Consider the following 19,226-nt stretch of genomic DNA (forward strand, 5'->3'; position numbering starts at 1 on the left):
ATAAAAGCAATAAGCCCCGTGAAGCCGTGGTTTACAGTGATTTTATAACAGCTAAGCTTCACGTCGTGCCTAACAACGCCCCTTAGCTGTTATAAATTCACTGTAAACCACGGCTTCACGGGGCTTATTGCTTTAAGAACACATAGAAAGCACATAGCAACCACCCACAACATTTTCTTCAGTAAAATGTAAAAATTAAAAGGAAAAACAAAAAATTGTGTTTAAATTATTTTTAATTCATTAAATAATTTTCAAAGACATTCAAATCTAAAAACAAAAATCTAACAAAACAAAACTATTCACAAAAAACAGAACACATTGGGTTCTGAATTGTAACGGATGTGAGTGATGTGCATTATAAGCGGTCTTCTTCAGACTGAGAGAACCGAAACAAGTCATTCCACTAAAGCCTCATCGAAACTACCGACTGAATCAGCATGAACACTGTTCGATTAGGTTAAACTAAGAGAGTCCAGAGAATAAGTACAGCTTAGTTCCTCCTCTCTTTCACTCTTTTCTGTATCTCGGAGCTCTCTCTGTCAGAGAGCGGACTGACACACAACACAACTCCTCTGCCCGTCTGATCCACCTGCACGCTCATCATACAGCACATATCCACCAGCTCTCTTTGACAATGCTGAATCCCGCTGTCCACCTCACCGCGTCTCGCCAGGTCTTTCCGTAGCACTCGAGCCTCTGGTGCCATGTAGCCGATGAGTTTGGTGAGCATGGCGTCAGAAAGATCCACATCCAAGTACCCGGTTCCGTCAGATATGGTGGCCCCGAGTTGCCACACGCCACTACTACTGCGCAAATTTCCTACTAGCGTCACGATGAAAGCTTGTAGTCGTAAAACCTGAACTTTGGCGGGCGGCCAACAGCCAGCCTGTAGCATGCAGAGGTACGGTGGTGTAGGCGCATCTCGTTCGCAACCAGAAGATCCAGCTGTGTTTGTAGAGGAACTTGTAACAGATGTGTGAGGAACTTCATTTAAGGTTCTGCTTTGGTTGGTGTTGCTAAGCAGATTTCTAGAGTGAAATGTTTGGCTTGGTTCTTCAGTTTTGTGTCGGTTGGGGAAGTTTGCATCAGGTTCCTCTACGTTTGCAACAGGAACTTCATTTAAGCTTCTGCTGTTAAGCATAGTTACAGAGCGAAAACTTAGAAGGCTTGGTTCTTCGGTATTGGGCTGGATTACATCAGGGTGCTTGATTTCAGAGTGTTCCCGCCTGCTTGGCATGACTTCTGAATCTATCGGGTTGTCCAGCATCACACTGTCCAGCTCCTCTAAAGGGATGTCATCAAAGTCCTCGTCCACCACATTTTGTGGAACGTCATCAAAATCATCTGGAATACCTCTGAAGTCATCATCTGGAATTTCATCCATATCCCAGTCGTCTTCTCTGGAAATGGGCGTCGCTTGAGGACGGGGTTGCGACTGATGTGGTCTGAAGGAAGCTTCTGAAGCCATGCTGTTGTAGCCGCTGTCAGCTACCTGATGATCTACTGGAGCCTCTACGCTGGCCAGGAGCTCCTGGTCATCCGGTTCCTCGCCTTGTGGATGGTTCTCCTCAGGCAAACCGAGTGTCCCGCAAAGCACTCTGCTCTGAGAGTAAATCTCCAAGAGCTGTTCCACCTCCCCACCCAACACCTTCACGTTCTCCGCTTTCAAGAGCAACACCCCGAGACAGACGCTGATTGGGCCGACTAGCTGTAGCTTCGTCCCGGGTGGCAGGTTGGTGCTTAAAGCCGGGATGGGCCGGTATTCCATACCCTCCAGACTTTGCACTCCATCCGTGAGCTGCAACATCAACATACGTGTGGGCTTGGCCTCCCACGGCCGCTGCGTTTCCGGCGTAACCGCCGAGACTTGATCATTGGAGCAGGCGGTGCCCCGAATACGCTGCAGCTGAGTGTAGGCAGGCTGGCTGACGTCTAGCAGGGAGTCCATCTGAAGACAGTAACAGCTGTTTAGTTCTGTTTTCTGTGCCTCGGATATTCTTTCGGGGAGCACCGGGTGGGACAGATCTCGCAGGTCAGTCACTAGCCATTGCTCCAGGATGCGCTGATTCAGCAGCGACTGAGGCACGGATTCGCTAACCGCTTCCACCTTTATCCAGTTCACGCAAGCGTCCAGCCAAGTGTGAGGGACCTGGATGTGCCATTGAGAACGCAGCCATGCCTGGGTAAGCTGGACTTCACCCACTGACATCCTCTCACTGTCCCGAACACTAGAGCTTCATATTTTAAACACAGACAGAGGCAAATGTGTATAAAAGATTTAAGAATTAAGTAAAGACTTTTTAAACTAATGACATTTTTTAAACTTTCAAATCTAAGGCTACAGCATCCAATTATTAAGTTGGTAAATTATATATAAGCATATATATAAGCACTGCTATTCAAAAGTTTGGGATCAGTAAGATTTTTTATCTGTTTTAAAGAAGTCTCATGCTTATCATGGCTGCATTTATTTGATCAGAAATAAAAAAAATAATATTACCATTTAAAATAATGGTTTTCTATTTCAAAATACTTTAAAATGTAATTTATTGCTGTGATCAAAGCTGAATTTTCAGCATCATTACTCCAGTCTTCAGTGTAACATGATCCTTCAGAAATCATTCTAATATGCTGATTTATTATCAATATTGCAAAGACAAACAGCAAAACTGTTCCCAATATTGATAATAAATCAGCATATTAGAATGATTTCTGAAGGATCATGTTACACTGAAGACTGGAGAAATGATGCTGAAAATTCAGCTTTGATCACAGCAATAAATTACACTTTTAAAATATATTCACATAGAAAACAGTTCTTTTAAATTGCAATAACATTTCACAATATTACTGTTTTTTTTCTGTATTTCTGATCAAATAAATGCAGACATGCGCAAAAGAGACTTCTTAAACACATTACAAATCTTACTGATCCCAAACTTTTGAACGGCAGTGTGTATATGTGTATATATATATATATATTAACTTTGTTGCAATATGTATATGATAGTGATCATTAAAAACAATGTTTATACTTTTTCAAATAAAAGACATACTATACAATTAGCAACTTACTACACTCTATTACACTACACTATACTATTTACCAGTATTTGGTAAAATACTCTAAAAAAAAGTAATTAATTACTAGCTACTACTAACTACATCTTCAACAGTGTACTAGTACTAGTTACTTTCTCTAAAAAGTATTGGATTACTTATTACTAGTTTGTAAATCCCATATCAATCTCGACCAGTTGAACAATACAAGGAAAGACATGAATCAGCTCTTTTAATTCTTTCAAATAAATGATATAAAATTGCATAAATTGACCAAAGTATTTAAAGGGAGAATATAACATTAAAAACATACATTTTAATATTAGATGTTAAATTTTGATGTTAAGTACACTATTGCTTTGCGTAGCATTTTTCTAAATTCTGTACAGTTTTTAATGCAATTACATCAGAAGTAACTAATTAAATTACAGAAAAATTAAGAGTAATCCCTTACTTTACTTTTTCATTGGAAGAGTAATTAAATTACTGTAACTAATAACTTAGTAATGCATTTTACACCCAACACTGCTATTTACAACCGTTTTATGATCAGACAAACTCATCCTTACCAGAAAATCACTCCGCATGCAGCCTAATGTGAGAAGGCCACTTCGCTCTAATGAGTGTACTGGAGTCATAACCTACACTACAGGGCTTCTCCTGACTACTTTACTGATATTAATACTTCAAAAACATCACAGTTGCCTCATGTCAAAAAAAAAACTGCGCTTTGCGACACATCAAAAAGTCGTGCTAGCTAATCATAAAAAGTGTTCTTAAAAGATTGACGTTTCTTTTGACCAATGATTGTCCGTGACACTTCTGGAGTCCCGGTTCTGCTGCGGTTTGGACCAATCAGAGCGCGTTTCTTTTGTGGAGGGAGGCGCTTTCATTGGTCCGCGTTCCAGCGGCGCTGGAAAGATTTTGTGCGTCACTGTCGTTGCTTGCGAAGGGGGAGGACGACAGGAACAGGTCGGTAGATGCATTTCCTGACACAAAAATCACCGTATTATTGTTTCTACGCAATTAACCAGTATATTCCAGTGTTAAACAAGTTCACAATCCTAAATCATTGAGGTACTTTTCGTGCACACGGTCGCAATTTGCATAATGTTTTCTTGCTAAGTTAGATCCGTTAGCTAGCTTCATCTCTGTTAGCTAAAAGAAGCTAGCAACCAAGTAATTTCCACAGTTGCTATCCCTCGTGTGGCTTTTATTTTTGTATTTATTTTATTACTATTTTTTTTTAACGCGAGCGTAATAAACATGAGTATAGTTTGGTGAAAAACAAACAAACATACTTGATGGTAGTTAGCTAGCTCGTTAGCTTTCTGAAAGCGTCCATTGTTAATTAGCCAGTCAGGCAGCAGATCCAGTAACGTTACAGGAAGATGGCGACTAACGAATTAATGTTACCGTAATCAAACACAGCGAGCACAACAACGTTAGCAACCATTTGGCGAGTAGTTTGTGAGCGTTTGAACACTCATATGCGCTTGTGCTGCACACAGTGCTGTCTAGGTAACGTTAGGCAGCGCAATAGAGTTTGAGACACAACCCAAGTGTAGGCTTGTTTTCCAGTACTTTACCAGGCAGTAAATAAATTGAGTTTAATTTTGAATGTTCTTGCATTTCAGTACATCATTTTTCCATTGTAGGAGAACAACTACCAGAACATTTAGTTTCAGTTCTTCTTTTGTTTTATAACTCATTATATAGTTGTTTTAATCCTTCCTCCTCCTGTGTTTTGACCCAATCGTGCTCAGTAGACAAAGAGCACTGTTCATTATGATAAGATCACTAAAATTATTATACACAAAAGGTTGGAACTAGCATCCTGTCAGGTCAAATAATGTATTCATTCATGCACTGTTTGTTTTTTTTCCCCTTAGATATCCGCTTGGACAGAGAGGGCTGTTCATCTCCGCTTGTTGTAGATAGATAATGGAGCCAGAAAATGACCCACAGGAAGAGGAGACTTTCAAAGAGAGTAATGGTAAGGTCCAGTGATTTCTTTTTCTTTCTTGTTTTCTTTCTTTCATTCATTCTTTTAATTTTTAATGAAATGAAATGGAAATTGAACCAATGTAATGAATGTTATTGTGCATGCTTTTTCCAAAAAAATTAAATAAATAAATCTATATATATATATGTCCTTGCTCGGTTTTCACTTCCTACTGGATAAAGTCCAACCATACTTTTTTCATGCAGTATCTTGTTAAACCCTGTAAAGTCCTGGGAAAAAAATGTTTTTGTAATGTATGAGTTTATTGAACCTTTAGACAAAATCTAAAGATGTTTTTTTATATATATATATATATATCATGTTTGATATGTCGTGCTTTTTTGGCTCGTATGATATAGGAGAATAAGGAGCTCAGACTCAAGGGGAAAAAAACACAGCGGTTTTATTCAGATGTCCAAACTGAGCAAAAATGTGCAATTCGGTGCAGATGCTGGTATATTTAGCAGGGCTCTACGCTTACTTTTCTTTTTAGGAGCGCTTGTGCTCCTAATTTAAAAAATGTAGGAGAACGGTCAAAAATTTAGGAGCACCTTCTAATCAGTAATCAAAAATTCTGATTAAATAAAATGAAATCAGTATTTAAGAAATAAATTTGTGCTACAGAGTTGGCACAGAAGAACACAAACGTGTATTTTCAGACGTTTACTGAGGCTCAGAGGTGGCATGAGTGCAATTAAATTCATACATTTATGTTGAGCTTAATGTTTTAAATATAACATTTTGAATATAGAAATAAATGATTTAAATAACAGAAAATATATTTTAAAAATTAAACTAAAACTGCCAGCAGGTGGCGATAATAATCATTAAAAGCTGTCACTCATCTTAGGTCATCGCGATCTCACAAAACTCCATTATAATCGACGAAGCTCCCTACACTGCACAATGAATATCTTATTTACACCCTGTCAACACTTTGTTATAATGAGAGGATACGTCTGTGATGCATTACTCAACCGCTGCAGAAACACGTAAGTACGTTAGAACCTTTGAAGCTCCCTCAGCGCAAACACAAATATGCTGATCGGGTCAGTCGCACAGGTGCTCCTAAATATTATTTCATAGTCGCACGCAGTAGTTTTCAGTCGCAAATGCGACTGAAATGGTCGCACTGTAGAGCCCTGTTTAGGGCCACAAATTAAGATGAAATTCTGATAGCTTGTAATATAAATCAGTGTATTATGAATGTCGTTTCAGGTAAGCGTTCTGCTGAGGATACGGAGGAGGACCAGCCTCATAAGCGATCCCGAAACTCTGACGACATGGTGGAGCTCAGAATTCTGCTACAGAGCAAAGTAAGTCGCTGATTTTCCCATCACTTTTGAGTTGCTGTACCTCAATGCTATTGCTGACTGGCTCTTCTCTCCAGAATGCCGGAGCAGTGATCGGAAAGGGTGGGAAGAATATTAAAGCTCTGCGCACAGATGTGAGTACTCTTCTGTTTAGTTTGCACATTCTCACTCTTTCCATGCAACACAAACTGTGGTAGGTGGAGCTCACATGTCTAGAACTGGGGTATATTTTATTATATGTATTAAAACCAACAGAACACTTTAAACACATCATCTCAATCCAAAGAAAAAAATAGATTTTGTGGAACCAAGGCAGTTTGTGTTACAAAAGCAGTGCTTTGTATCATAAATACCCCACATTCTACTGTATCTATGAAACTGGCTGAAGTAGTATTTGGCCTAGTATATATTCTCATAATCTCTTTTCCTCTCCTGTTCTCCATTCTCCTCCAACATTATGAGAATTGAAAGTCACACTGAAAGTGTTTCCAATTAAAAAATGTATTCCTTTTCCACTCCCTCTCCCCTTTTCCTTGTTTTTATTTTTCTGTTCATTTTTGGCCAATTCCCATATTCCGGATCGACTCGTACCGCCCACCTGCGTTGCCGCCTGACCTCCTGACTCCCTGGTTGGCCACACCCATAATCGCTCCCTTCCTATTGGGCGGCTTACTTGATTGACATCCGTGTGCTTGATTGCTCTGGGTGCTTGGCCCCGCCCCCTGCAGTACAATGCCACTGTGTCAGTCCCAGACAGCAGTGGGCCCGAGCGGTACGTGCCACTCAGATACTCCAACCTCCAAGTCATATCAGCTCTGTTACTGCCAATATCAGAACTGTTTTAACATCCTTAATGTACAAACTACTCCCTTACTGCCATGAAACATGAGTATGATGCTGCCATGACTATCATTATTAACTTTTTTACTGTGTTCAAATGCCTTTTCTGTCATGCAAGGAGGCCCTTTCCCACCCTTTTTCCCCTCTCCTACGACAGAAACATTCTCTGAAGTAGCTTTTTGTGTACCTTTGGGAAATGTCCTTCCTCCACAGTTCTCATTTTTAAGGTTTCTTGCTAATACAAGGCTGAATTTATTGAGGGTGAAGGGGCAGTGTAAATTACATTTCTCCCTTTTGTCCGTTGTATTGTTTGACTTTTGAACTTTACTCCACTCCCGGTCTGTTCATCTGTCTCTGCTCTTCTCTGCTGGATCTGGAGCTCCTGCTTCATTCATGTTCATCTCTGCCATTGTCTCTGTCTCTCTCTGCACTTTGTCACCCCTCTATCAGTTTTAATCTCCCTCTGTCACGCTGCATATCTGACCTTCCCTGTATCTTGACATTTCAGCAACAGGAAGGAGCTTCAGTTTGTTTTTCTTTGTTTTCCTGTGTTCTCCACTCCCCTTTGACAAAGGAGTGCATGACTCCATGACTCTCTTTGGGGTCTGGTGTTCCCTCGCCTCACTGTTAAATGCACTAACAAAAGCACTGATGGTACTGTTTGTGTGTCTAATATCGGTTCTCTTCTCTCCTCTCGCGGAATGCGATTCATTACTTTGACAGAATCCTAAGCATCAGTGCCGATATTCCCACGGTGGCTGAGATATTGCTGAAGGTCATACCTACTCTGGAAGAGGTGAGATTTTTTTTTTCTTCCCAAAATTCAAATGAGTCATCAAAAATTATTATTTTTAATTGTTTGTACAGTATTGAAGTATGACTTTTAAAAATGAGTAATTTTATTAAAATATATACATTTATATATAAAATGTTTTCAAAAATGTTATTTTAAAAATGTAATTATATTATATTCTTCCCATTTTTTTTTTTTTTTTCAAAATATATTCCACACAGAGAAGTTCTACATGTGCAGTGGTTAAAACAATGCTTCCAAAAGACCCCTACCGAAAATTTTCAGTATGAATACATTAACCATTACACTCCTTGTATATAAAATTATCATTTTTAGACCCAATTTTTATATATGTTTTTTTTAAACATGACCAGCGTATTCATAAAAAAAGAAAAAGTTAAAAAAAACAACACAACCAATGTATATATATTTTTCAAAAAAAAAAAAAAAGTGTATCTGTAAATGTGTGTGTGTGTGTGTGTGTGCATATATATTATTACATTTGAATGACATATTGGATTCTCCTCTCTAATTGGTTGGAGCAGTATCAACATCATAATGATGTGGACTTTGACTGCGAACTGAGGATGCTCATCCATCAGAGTCTAGCTGGGAGCATCATTGGCGTGAAGGGCGCTAAGATTAAGGAACTTCGTGAAGTAAGACATTGATGAGAATTTTAACTATAGAATGAGTTTCCTGTGCTGATAAGTCTTTTTTTCTTTCTTCCAGAGCACCCAGACCACCATCAAGCTCTTTCAGGAGTGCTGTCCTCAGTCCACTGACCGCGTAGTGCTCGTGGGGGGCAAAGCGGAGCGGGTGGTGCAGTGCATTAAGACCATGCTGGAGCTCATTGTGGAGGTCAGATTGAGATAGTTTGCCAGTGCTGTGTGTCCAGGTGTCATTAGACATGTTTCTCATGAACTCTCTGTCTCTCCAGGCTCCCATTAAAGGTCGAGCTCAGCAGTACGACCCTAACTTTTACGATGAGACGTATGACTATGGTGGCTTCAGTGTGATGCATGAAGATCGGGGCCGTCGGCCTATGGGCGGCTTCTCCTCGAGGGGGCGTGGCAGCGGCGGAGGCTTTGATCGAATGCCCCCCAGCGGGGGTCGTGGCGGTCACCACATGCAAAACAGGAGAGACTATGATGACATGAGCCCGCGCAGGGGCCCCCCTCCAGCCCAGAGAGGGGGAAGAGGAGGGAGTCGTCCTCAGCGAAGCATGCCCATGGGACCCCCACACCACAGGAGAGGGTGAGACACTTTGATAGATGTCTACTACATTTAAATATGAATGCTGGAATAGACCACACGACTTTTGCTCAAATTTTCCCCTCTGATTTGCAGGCTAGACGAGTTGATGCTAGTTGCCAAAGTCAAGTCGATTTGTCTTGACCGTTTATGGATGCTGTATGTCTCTTTATTTTTACAGTGATGATCAGTACTCCTACAGCTCCCAGCGTGGCCACATGGACGAACGGCGGCAGTAAGTTCTTTATCTATAAGCTTTCTCTGGTTATCGGTCATGTTGGCTTGGTGTTGTGGAACAGTATTTGTTTTAGTAGGATGTGATATTGGCTTATTGTCGTATTGCTTTTTCCTCCAGTGGGGAAAGACGAGGGCGCAATGATCGGTATGGAGGCAGCATGGTCAGTATTCAGTCTCTTTGTGACTTTATGATGTTTAGTTCAGTTTCAAGTCGTGACTCACAAAACTAGATCTTTTAAAAACCACGGGTCACGTTACTTCAAGTCACCATAACATCAAAATTGGCAATCCTTATTTTTTGGAATGTTGGGAGTGTTCATTATAAATTACTTGTGTTTACATCATTTAAAGAAAAAAAAAACCTGCCCTCGTAATATTTAATCAAAATCAAATCATCATTCAATCAATATTGAGTTTATATTTCATAATTATGACTTTTTTTGTGAGATAAGCTCTAGTAATGTGTTCCATTACTTTCCATAAAAAGTAACTCAGTCCTATACAGTACAGACAATGTCCTGTAGAGAAGCCTGATCTAAAGAGAGGAATATCAACCAAAAAAGCTTGCTTTAATCAAATAGCCATGAAATATGGAATATTCATATGAATTCTTCATTTAGGGATATTTTCGACTACTTAAAATCTTGAAAATTTAAATTCTTCAAATAAACTTGCAATCGCAAGAAAAATGTCAGAATTGTGAGAAAAAAAGTTGGAATTACTTTTTTTATTTTTTTATTTCCTGGCCCCAAAAAAAAAATTTCAAGATGTGAACTCAGAATTATGAGGGAAGAAATTTCAGAATTGTAAGATCAAAATTCACAATAACTATTTTTTTATTCAGTGATGGAAACAAGCTTACATAATTTTAGTTTAGTATACGTCACAATGTGAAAGACAGTCGCAATTTCTGTTTCATGGCAACTTTAAGGAAAAGTTTCCTTAACAATAGCATCCAATGCTGAAGCAGTTGAAATGTTACCGGGTAACTGATGATGATTGAGTAGATAGTTGCCATCGAAATAAAGGGATGGACACATTGTTTTCATTTGTGTTTGAGGTTGTTGATTCTCACATTTCTGTTCTCTTCTCTCTCACAGAATGATGGATATGGTAAGTTTGTCTTTAAATGCATATTTGCTTTTCTGCATTCAATTTTCATTCATTCATGTTGTTTAGGGGTTGATTCATCTAAAATTTTTTGATTAAAAGAAAGTTTATGTTTGTCAATGCGTATTAAGTACAGATTATTTTGCAGATGATTTTACTTAATGAATTCAACTAAATTGAGACACTTGTTGACATTAAAAAGACTATCAAAAGAGTGGCCCAATTTACACAATTTGTCGTCGTCTTTGCATAAGATTATTTACAGTTTCATTTTGCTTTTCTCAAATCAGACAACAGTTCATCTTGGGATTCCTCTTATCAGTCTGGTAAGTATGCCATCCTGTTTATAAAACTGGCCAACTTGAAAATTCTTCAGCTGTAAATCTCCCGTCATGTTATGGTGATTTCACTCTCTCGGTGTTCTCAGGTGGAAGGAGCAGTTACACTGAAGGTCCTGTGATCACCACACAAGTGACGATTCCTAAAGATGTGAGTAAATCGCCCTTGATGCGATGCGCTTTACACCTGAACCGTGTGTTTACCTCCCTCTGCTGTGATTCTCAGCTGGCGGGATCCATCATCGGTAAAGGCGGTCAGAGGATCAAGCAGATTCGCCATGAGTCCGGAGCCTCAATCAAAATAGACGAGCCCCTGCAGGGTTCAGAGGACCGCATTATCACCATCACCGGGACCCAAGACCAGATCCAGAACGCTCAGTACCTGTTACAGAACAGGTATGAGACTCATCCACTGGCGCAGTCTCAGGTTTCTATGGGAACCGGAGCCTCTAATGGCTGCTGCAGTGACGCAATAGCTGCGTCTCATTTCGGAGGCTGTGTCCTCCGGAGGTCGCATTTGAAGGCTGCATACGTCATCGGGCAGTCTCATTTAAGTAAAGTAACCGTTAAATTGCAAAGTAAAAAGAAATTACAGTATTTACATATTTTACAGTATATTACAGTTACTTTTCTTAAATAAGACATCCTTGATGACGTATGCAGCCAACAAATGTGACCTCCGGAGGGCACAGCTTCTGAAATGAGACGCAGCGAATGACGTTACCAATCAGCAATTGGCTCTTTCATTTAGAAGGCGGGACATATTCCACCATATATGCAATATGGCGGAATATGCCGTTTCTCCCATTCATAAGTAATTGGATTGAACCGTCTTTGTGTATCTGTAGTCTTTGCTGATGGTCTCTCCCACATGTTCTGTTCTCTAGCGCTCTACACCTCTTGGGACGCCAGAACTGACCAGCCCACCTTTCTCAGGATGTCCATCCAGCTGCAGCTCAAGTCCCCGTCAGCAGCACGTGATGGCCTGACCCTGTCCGTCACCTTCATAGGAGTCTCTCATAGAATCGTACGAGCCCGAGCCCTCTGATTGTCCTCGATTGTGGATTTTGTGGGATTGTTCTTTCTTTTGCTTTGTTTTTATAAATATTAATTTTATATGGGCCAACTATCACTTCACAGAAGTCTTGGATGAGCAGAAAACTGCTGTTGTTGTTTTCCCTTTTGGAGTGAATGTTTTGTGAGTCATGAAACTTTTCCACTATTCCAAACGCTTGATCCAGAATGTGCACAGGCACACAACAATTTAAAAATTTTTTTTTTTTTACACTTCTAAAACGGCTAGATAGAGAATGAAATGTAAATATCCAATGATACTATGGGAAATGATTACTATGGACATAAGAATATATCCATCACACTCTCTGTTCCATGTGTGTAATGTTTTATCCTCAGAAATACAGATAATATTTTCACCAGGTACTGAAGGCTTGCAGTACTTTTTTTGTATGTTTTTTTTTTTCTTCTCCTGTCTGTTGCTGGGTTTTTAAAATCTAGTGTTTAAAAATTTGCTCTACCTCTGGAATTTTTTGTAGGTCTGCCATCTTAAAAGAAGGCTCACTATTGTTTTGTTTTTTTTTAATAAAGAAGAGAAGAAAACAAAAGTGGATTTGAAGTTTTAGACCATATTTGTGTCAGAGCAGGACGGTAATTCATACGCTCCTATTCTTTGTTTTATTTTTCTTATCTTTATTTTTTTACTCAAATTGTCTCAAGTTCTCCAGCCAGGCACATTTGTAGAGTTTGTCATTTGTCTGAAATAATAAAGGAATTGCCATTTTTTCCCAGTGTGATACGATTATTAAATAATGTCAGTACTATGTAATGTAAATCATCTTGTCTGGACGAATTAATTCCTTAATTAAAAACATACCAGCAGTATAGGCCTACTTCACAAATGTTTGTAACCGTTATATGTTTTTGTGCATTTGTCCAAATGAGACTTTTTGCATTCTAGTAAACTACTGGTTTTGGTGGGATGTGATAATAATGTAACCACAGAGTCTCTTATGGCCCTAAAAACAGGCTTAATTTTCTGATTTTGATTATAGGGTGACATTGTCCAGGACTTTTTCACATTTTGTGAGATTAATTATAATTCATCATTAATTTCCAATCTCAATAAGGGGGTTAAAGATTGCAGACACGTGTAAATAATAATAATAAATATCTTACACTTGGACCAGTTGCAGTTAATTTTGTCCTGTGCTCTTATTCTGTTGTCTGCACATTTATGCACGCAATGCAAAATGTGAAAGGTTGAATTGTTGCCTCAGACGTTTTTGCACTTTGGTCGACAGTAATCTTGATGGCTTCACACCTTGTTATGATAAAGAAAACTTTACCAACTTTATCATTTTGTCTGACACAGTTTTTATTATAGCATGCATGCACATTATTTGTGTAGCATGGGTCACTAAGTAAGACCCCATATGGCGAAAATCTACTTTTTAACGTTTTGATATGCTTTCCCCCTTTGACAGTCCCCCTTTGACAGCCAGAAAGTGTCTTAAGACTTCATATCCATTTTGAACAGCATAGGCCCTACTTCTATCACTTGCTGTTTTGTTATTTCGTTACAAATTTGCATGATACATTATCAATTGTGGCTTAAATGTCCAAATCAATAAGGTCTGGTGTATGGTCCACGTTATATAATCGTTTACAAAATATAATCTGTTCACGAAATACATGGAAACAATATGATTTCTTTTTTTGCTTTTACGCTTTGCAACTGTTCTATAAACCGTATATTTGCGCATTTTCTGGGCATCTGTAGTCACCTTTAAAGGGTTAGTTCACCCAAAAATGAAAATTAAGATGTGTTTTACTCACCCCCGAGGCATCCTAGGTGTATATGACTTTCTTCTTTCAGACGAATCCAGTCGGAGTTATATTAAAAATTGTCTTTGATCTTCCAAGCTGTTTAATGGCAGTCAACAGGTGTTGCAGTGCATCAGTCCAAAAGAAGTTAAATAAAAATCGCTCATCCATAAAAATAAGTGTCTTACACGGCTCCGGGGGGTGAACAAAGGCCTCCTGTAGCGAATCGATGCGTTTTTGTAAGAAAAATATCCATATTCAAACCGTAATAATCACTTGAATCTAGCTTGCGCTCACTGTTGTAAACGGAAGCAGCTCCGGGGGAATGAGGTATGAGGTCAGCTTTGCGCATGCGCCGCTCAGAAGTGACGAACGCGGAAGCACAGGAAACAAAACAACGGTCACTAATTAGAAGTACAAAACGAGTATTTGTAAAGAAGAATTTCGGAGGATTTCGATATAAGCCAAGAGGAGACTGGTTTTCCTTTGCTAAAGTAAGGAAACTTTGCTTCTTTTGATCCTGTAAACAAACGTTGGTTTTCACGAGACTCACCGGCGCATGCGCAAAGCTGATCTCATACGTCATCCGCCCGGAGCTGCTGCCGTGTACAACTGCTGGCGCAAGCTAGATTAAAGTGACTATTACGCTTTGAATATGGATATTTTTCTTACAAAAAGCATGGATTTGCTACAGGAGGCCTTTGTTCACCCCCCAGAACCGTGTTTTTTTTTTATGTATGGGCACTTTTTATTTAACTTCTTTTGGACTGATGCATGCAACACCCACTGAGTGGTATTAAACAGCGTGAAAGATCAAAGACTATTTTTAATATAACTCCGACTGGATTCGTCTGAAAGAAGAAAGTCATATACACCTAGGATGACTTGAGGGTGAGTAATTTATGGGCTAATTTTCATTTTTGGGTGAACTAACCCTTTAACAGATTTCCCGGGAGCAATGAACACTGTGTAGGGACCCTATCAATGGGAACACAGTTCATGCGTCGAGCTCTCTTCCAAGGAGCTGGTGATCTGAATCAGGTGTGTTAAATTGAGAGACATGCAAAATATGCAGAGCGGTGGAACGCGAGGACTGGAATTGAGAACCACTGACCTAGAAGTATTTATGACATTGCATATAAAGATAGTCCTACTTAAGGGGGTCAAATAAGCACTTTTAAGTTCAACTAAATGCATTTAATATAAACTTTAATCATTTTTCATTTAATTGCGATTGACATGCACTTAAGTATCTGAAAACATTGCATTCAATTCACAGTTAAGTATGTTATTTTTCAGAAGGGCTCTCACCTCATGATTTTGTTGATATTGTAGGGTAAGAGGATCTCGTTTTATAAGAGAGCTCAGATCCTTGTGGCAGACTTCTGGGGCATCACGGAGGCACGAGGGGAGGGACACATCCCTAACCTGGACTACCTGACCATGTTCGCAGACTACAGGGTGCCACAATGCCTTGTGTACCTTGGAGCTTTACGCTACTCTGATGCCCTTGTGGAGACATTGAAAAATGGTTTGCAACTTTTTGATAATTTTTTTTTTTTTTTGGAAAATGTGCTTAATAGGCATAAAAGTCCCACCATAACAAAATATACTTTAATATTCTAATGTAAGAATATAATATGTAAAAATTTAATATAATATTTTAATACTTTCTTTCAATTGTTGGGTGGAATATGGACATTTCTTGACAGGCTTTATTATATTAATCCTTAAATAATAGACAGGTAATCTCATCAGTAGTGATTGTTAGTTCTTTCACAGGTGAAGTGTTGAGCTCAGGTGATCGGAGAGAGGTGGAGATCAGAGCTTGCTCCATCTGGTGTGTGGAGAGAATCCGGCAGCATCTCTGGAAGCTTGTGGAGGAGAGAGACGGGAAGAGCTGCCACATCAGCTCTGCTCTAATTGACTTTTACATGTGGCCATATGCTAAAAAACACCACAACGAAATGGCACACATCCCGATACATCACACACGCTGCATCTACTATTGACATTTTTTCCCACGTTCTTTTTTGTATCACGCTGTTTATACCGTCAAAGAAAGTGACGAAAATGAGGTGATGTACATCAGGTATAAATTCTTCTGTTAAATGAGAAATTAGAGGTGAAAACAGCAGTTTGGGGGTAACGCAGAGTAACGCAAGTTACGTAATCAGATTACTTTTTTCAAACTAGTAAAGTAATGCATTACTTTTTAATTTACAAGTAATTATCTGCTACTTTTTCAAATAAGTAACACCAGTTACTTTTTCTCATTTTTTTTCGCATGTAGAGCGAAATCAGGAGTAAGTGCAGAGGCGTTGTGTGCGCTATGATGTTAGATCTAGACGAAATGCGAACTCAGAATATGACACAAACCTGCAATATGTTAAATAACACAAACATCCATTATGTACTTAATCCCATTTTATTAACCAATGTCTTTGCGGCTGATCCTTGACGATCCAATTCAGCCACACTAATAAGCAAACAATGACTTTAGATAAACATAACATTTGTGTCTAGTTTCCTTTTTCTTTTTTGTATTGCTGAAGAGTGTTGAACTTTCTTCTCCTGCGTCCTATTCTTCATGTAGTCCAGAACGGCAGCAGAGCTGAAAGGTTTATTTGAGCTGCGCCCTCTACTGTACAGACGTGAATTTACATTTCCTTCTGCCTGAGGCTTTTTCATTTCACTTTTGGTTTGGAAGGGCTTTAACTTTGGCCAAAAATAGAATTTTTTTATATTAAAAACAAACAAGCAAACCCAGCCCAGATGAGAAAAAGTAACCCAAAAGTAATGTAACACATTACTTTCCATAAAAAGTAACTCAGTCCTGACAACAGACAATGTCCTGTAGAGAAGCCTGATCTAAAGAGAGGAATATCAACCAAAAAAGCTTGCTTTAATCAAATAGCCATGAAATATGGAATATTCATATGAATTCCTCATTTAAGGATATTTTCGACTACTTAAAATATAGAAATTTTAAATTCTTCAAAATATATATAGGCTATATGTTTAATAACATTTATCACATGGAATAAAGTCTTTAATTTGTCTTTTATATGTGTGATGGGGGTGTTTTTTAATATTATGTGAAAATGATTAAGAGACTTTAAGAATTTTTTTATTTTTTAAAGAAAATAATACTTGTGTTCAGCAAGGATGCATTTAACTGATTTAAAAATGACAGAAAAGACATTTATATTGTTACAGGAATTTCTATTTCCAAGTAAGTGTTCTTTTGAACTTTCTATAATTTCCACAAAAAATATTAAGCAGCAAAACGGTTTTCTGCATTGATAATAAGAACACCAAACCAGCATATGATCTCTGAAGGATCATGAGACACTGAAGTCTTAATCATCAGGGATTAAGGGATTTAATAATCAGAATTTAAGACCGTTTTGATGGTTGATACCAGTTTACAAACCCACTAAAACAAGAAATTTGTTCCGGTTTGATGGTTTACTGTAGGCTCAGTTTTTAAAATATCTTTTAAAACTAGGGTGATTAAAAGTGTGAACAGCAAGAACTACGAGTACTGTCCAATATACTGATGATACAATAGAGCTCGTACATCTTTTTTAAACGCTTTTGAGCATTTACAGACGGGCCTATAAAATAAGTGACCAGATGCCGCTAGGCATGGAAACAGGTAATGGGCGGGGCTTTGTCGTGGACGGCGTTTCTAATTGGTTAGCTGGATTTGAACGTCATCTGTTTTAACTTTTTGTGCATAATAAAGTTTCTCTTTGCAATTATTCAGGCGTGAATTATTTTCCACACCGGTATCTATTGCTTTTCTCATCGTTGATTAGGATAGACTAATCACAGTCATTGTGATTACTGGATAAAAAAAAAAAAAGAATAATTTAATAGCTCTATATACATTTCTGCGCCACGTACTACTATGCATGCCAAGTATTTACATTTATAAAATTAAATAATTATTAGTTTTAGGATACAAGTATCTTAAGAGACACACACAAAAAAAATCATTTTGATAACTGATGCGACTGAATTGAGAGTTGGCTTCCTGAGCCGCAGAGCGCCACCTGGAGTGAGAACCGCTCCATGAACCCGGGCTCGGTTATTATCTGACCGCATTTTCCACCCAATGACAGCTTCGACGCTTTTGTGTCCGTTCAGGCCGCCATACTCTCGTCTGTGTGTGCTCGCAGTTTCTATTTGCTCGAAGCTGAGGATACCGACAATCCTAAACAGGTGAAAGTTTGTTTGGTTCAGGTTTAAGTTGCACGAGACGAGCTGAAGAGCATGAAACACGTTCAGGACAAATGACAGCGACAGCACGCGTTTGTTACTTGTGTTTAGCACTGGCGAGCTAAAAAAAGTCGAAGCTAGCGACATTCGGGGTATCAAATGATGTGATGATTGCAACCGCAGTATATATGAGTGTTTTAAAAAAGCCTAAATGTGTCGTTTATTCTCTACACAAGTGCCATAACTCTACAGCAAACAGATTTGTGATTTGCAATGCAGTTTAAAACTGGTTTTATTTGTTTCTGTCAGTTCATTATATGCATGTTGTTGTGTGTTCCTCTATGTAACGTTAGCACTGGTTTGTGAATGCTCTCGCCGTAAATCAGTGTTTGCGCTGAATCAGGCTGAATGTGTCGGTCGTGTGCTTGGCAGGTTCAGGATGGCATCGGCGGCGATCTCGGTGCCCACCACGGCGTCCCGCTTCGCTCTGCTGCAGGTCGACTCGGACTCGGACTCGGATTCGGACGCAGGGAAGCCTAAGGCGGGTCGTGGAGCAGGGAAACCCCGCTCGGGGAAATCTCCCAGCGGGAAGACCAACCAAAATAACGACAAAAAGAAAGAGAAGAGAAGACGAAAGAAGGAACAGCAGCAGAGTGAAGCCAATGAGGTGAATATCTATCTATCTATCTATCTATCTATCATCAGTGTGGGGGTAACGCATTACAAGTAACGCGAGTTGCGTAAACGGGTTACATTCTTCAAGTAACTACCCAACAAACACAGAACGTTCCCATTAGGTTCCCATTTGGTTATTTTTTGGGAACCAAATAAGAACGTTCTGGGAACGTTCCCTGTAGGTTATTTTTTTAATAACCTAATGCCGAGTTCACACTGCACGATTTTAGCCCGATTTTTCACTCGCCGACAGGTTTTGCGAAATCGCCGACAAATGGCCGAAATCGGAGGCAAATCGGTGCTCGTTCACGCGAGTGACAATCACACAGTGTGAAATATCAAAGACGCGATCTGAGAGAATAGCCGATGCGTCGCCGACGCCGTGAAATATTTGGCATGCTAAATATCTAGAGCTGTCGGCGATTCACAATCTCGCTGTGTGCAATGGTTTCTGACTGAAAACTACATCGGCGATGAGCTACAGCCAATGAAAGACCAAGATACAGGGCAGCGGGAAGTTCGGGGAGGAGTTA

General features: G+C 39.3%; 4 protein-coding genes across 9 annotated transcripts in view; 3 read left to right on the forward strand and 1 right to left on the reverse strand.

Annotated features, from left to right (window-relative positions):
* Nucleotides 1–325: 325 nt before the first annotated feature.
* On the reverse strand, nucleotides 326–3,805 carry rmi1 (RMI1, RecQ mediated genome instability 1, homolog (S. cerevisiae)). The gene is made up of 2 exons (XM_016568550.1): nucleotides 3,630–3,805; nucleotides 326–2,234 (listed from the first exon to the last, which is right to left on the reverse strand). The coding sequence occupies exon 2, from the start codon at nucleotides 2,207–2,209 to the stop codon at nucleotides 491–493; it is 1,719 nt and encodes a 572-aa protein (XP_016424036.1). The 5' UTR covers nucleotides 2,210–2,234; nucleotides 3,630–3,805; the 3' UTR covers nucleotides 326–490.
* Nucleotides 3,806–3,952: 147 nt separating this feature from the next.
* Nucleotides 3,953–12,750, forward strand: LOC107752553 (heterogeneous nuclear ribonucleoprotein K-like). 4 transcript variants are annotated; one of them, XM_016568551.1, is made up of 17 exons: nucleotides 3,953–4,032; nucleotides 4,953–5,056; nucleotides 6,284–6,381; nucleotides 6,456–6,512; nucleotides 7,107–7,150; nucleotides 7,942–8,014; nucleotides 8,233–8,295; nucleotides 8,557–8,670; nucleotides 8,744–8,872; nucleotides 8,952–9,268; nucleotides 9,447–9,500; nucleotides 9,621–9,663; nucleotides 10,603–10,615; nucleotides 10,903–10,938; nucleotides 11,040–11,101; nucleotides 11,177–11,346; nucleotides 11,838–12,750. In XM_016568551.1, the coding sequence occupies exons 2-17, from the start codon at nucleotides 5,005–5,007 to the stop codon at nucleotides 11,866–11,868; spliced, it is 1,356 nt and encodes a 451-aa protein (XP_016424037.1). In that variant the 5' UTR covers nucleotides 3,953–4,032; nucleotides 4,953–5,004; the 3' UTR covers nucleotides 11,869–12,750. The 4 variants fall into 4 exon arrangements, with proteins under 4 accessions (XP_016424037.1, XP_016424041.1, XP_016424040.1 ...); XM_016568554.1 differs by lacking the exon at nucleotides 3,953–4,032 and adding an exon at nucleotides 4,084–4,137; XM_016568552.1 differs by lacking the exon at nucleotides 3,953–4,032 and adding an exon at nucleotides 4,402–4,624.
* A 2,025-nt stretch (nucleotides 12,751–14,775) lies between these two features.
* LOC107752563 (UPF0553 protein C9orf64 homolog) lies at nucleotides 14,776–15,803 on the forward strand. The gene is made up of 3 exons (XM_016568571.1): nucleotides 14,776–14,832; nucleotides 15,127–15,322; nucleotides 15,574–15,803. The coding sequence occupies exons 1-3, from the start codon at nucleotides 14,776–14,778 to the stop codon at nucleotides 15,801–15,803; spliced, it is 483 nt and encodes a 160-aa protein (XP_016424057.1).
* A 2,096-nt stretch (nucleotides 15,804–17,899) lies between these two features.
* Nucleotides 17,900–19,226, forward strand: part of gkap1 (G kinase anchoring protein 1) — a 27,721-nt gene continuing 26,394 nt past the window's right edge. For 2 of the 3 annotated variants that reach the window (XM_016568556.1, XM_016568557.1), the window contains exons 1-2: nucleotides 17,900–18,021; nucleotides 18,451–18,685. In XM_016568556.1, the coding sequence (XP_016424042.1) occupies nucleotides 17,915–18,021; nucleotides 18,451–18,685 (342 nt within the window). In that variant the 5' untranslated portion in view covers nucleotides 17,900–17,914. Of the gene's footprint in view, nucleotides 18,022–18,052; nucleotides 18,171–18,450; nucleotides 18,686–19,226 lie in introns of those variants that run through there. The other variant, XM_016568558.1, reaches the window with a different exon arrangement.

The sequence above is a fragment of the Sinocyclocheilus rhinocerous genome, unplaced genomic scaffold (genome assembly GCF_001515625.1).
Source record: "Sinocyclocheilus rhinocerous isolate Xijiao unplaced genomic scaffold, SAMN03320098_v1.1 scaffold1102, whole genome shotgun sequence".
Lineage (NCBI taxonomy): Eukaryota > Metazoa > Chordata > Actinopteri > Cypriniformes > Cyprinidae > Sinocyclocheilus > Sinocyclocheilus rhinocerous.

Bases quoted from the DNA above. Each gene is read 5' to 3' on its own strand.
- LOC107752563 (XM_016568571.1), top strand. From the start codon at position 14,776: ATGGGAACACAGTTCATGCGTCGAGCTCTCTTCCAAGGAGCTGGTGAT. The intron at 14,833-15,126 runs GTGTGTTAAATT...TTGATATTGTAG, and splicing joins GAGCTGGTGATCTGAATCAG to GGTAAGAGGATCTCGTTTTA. The intron at 15,323-15,573 runs GTTTGCAACTTT...GTTCTTTCACAG, and splicing joins TGTGGAGACATTGAAAAATG to GTGAAGTGTTGAGCTCAGGT.
- LOC107752553 (XM_016568551.1), top strand. From the start codon at position 5,005: ATGGAGCCAGAAAATGACCCACAGGAAGAGGAGACTTTCAAAGAGAGT. The intron at 8,671-8,743 runs GTAAGACATTGA...TCTTTCTTCCAG, and splicing joins AGATTAAGGAACTTCGTGAA to AGCACCCAGACCACCATCAA. The intron at 9,269-9,446 runs GTGAGACACTTT...TTATTTTTACAG, and splicing joins CCCCCACACCACAGGAGAGG to TGATGATCAGTACTCCTACA.
- rmi1 (XM_016568550.1), bottom strand. From the start codon at position 2,209: ATGTCAGTGGGTGAAGTCCAGCTTACCCAGGCATGGCTGCGTTCTCAA.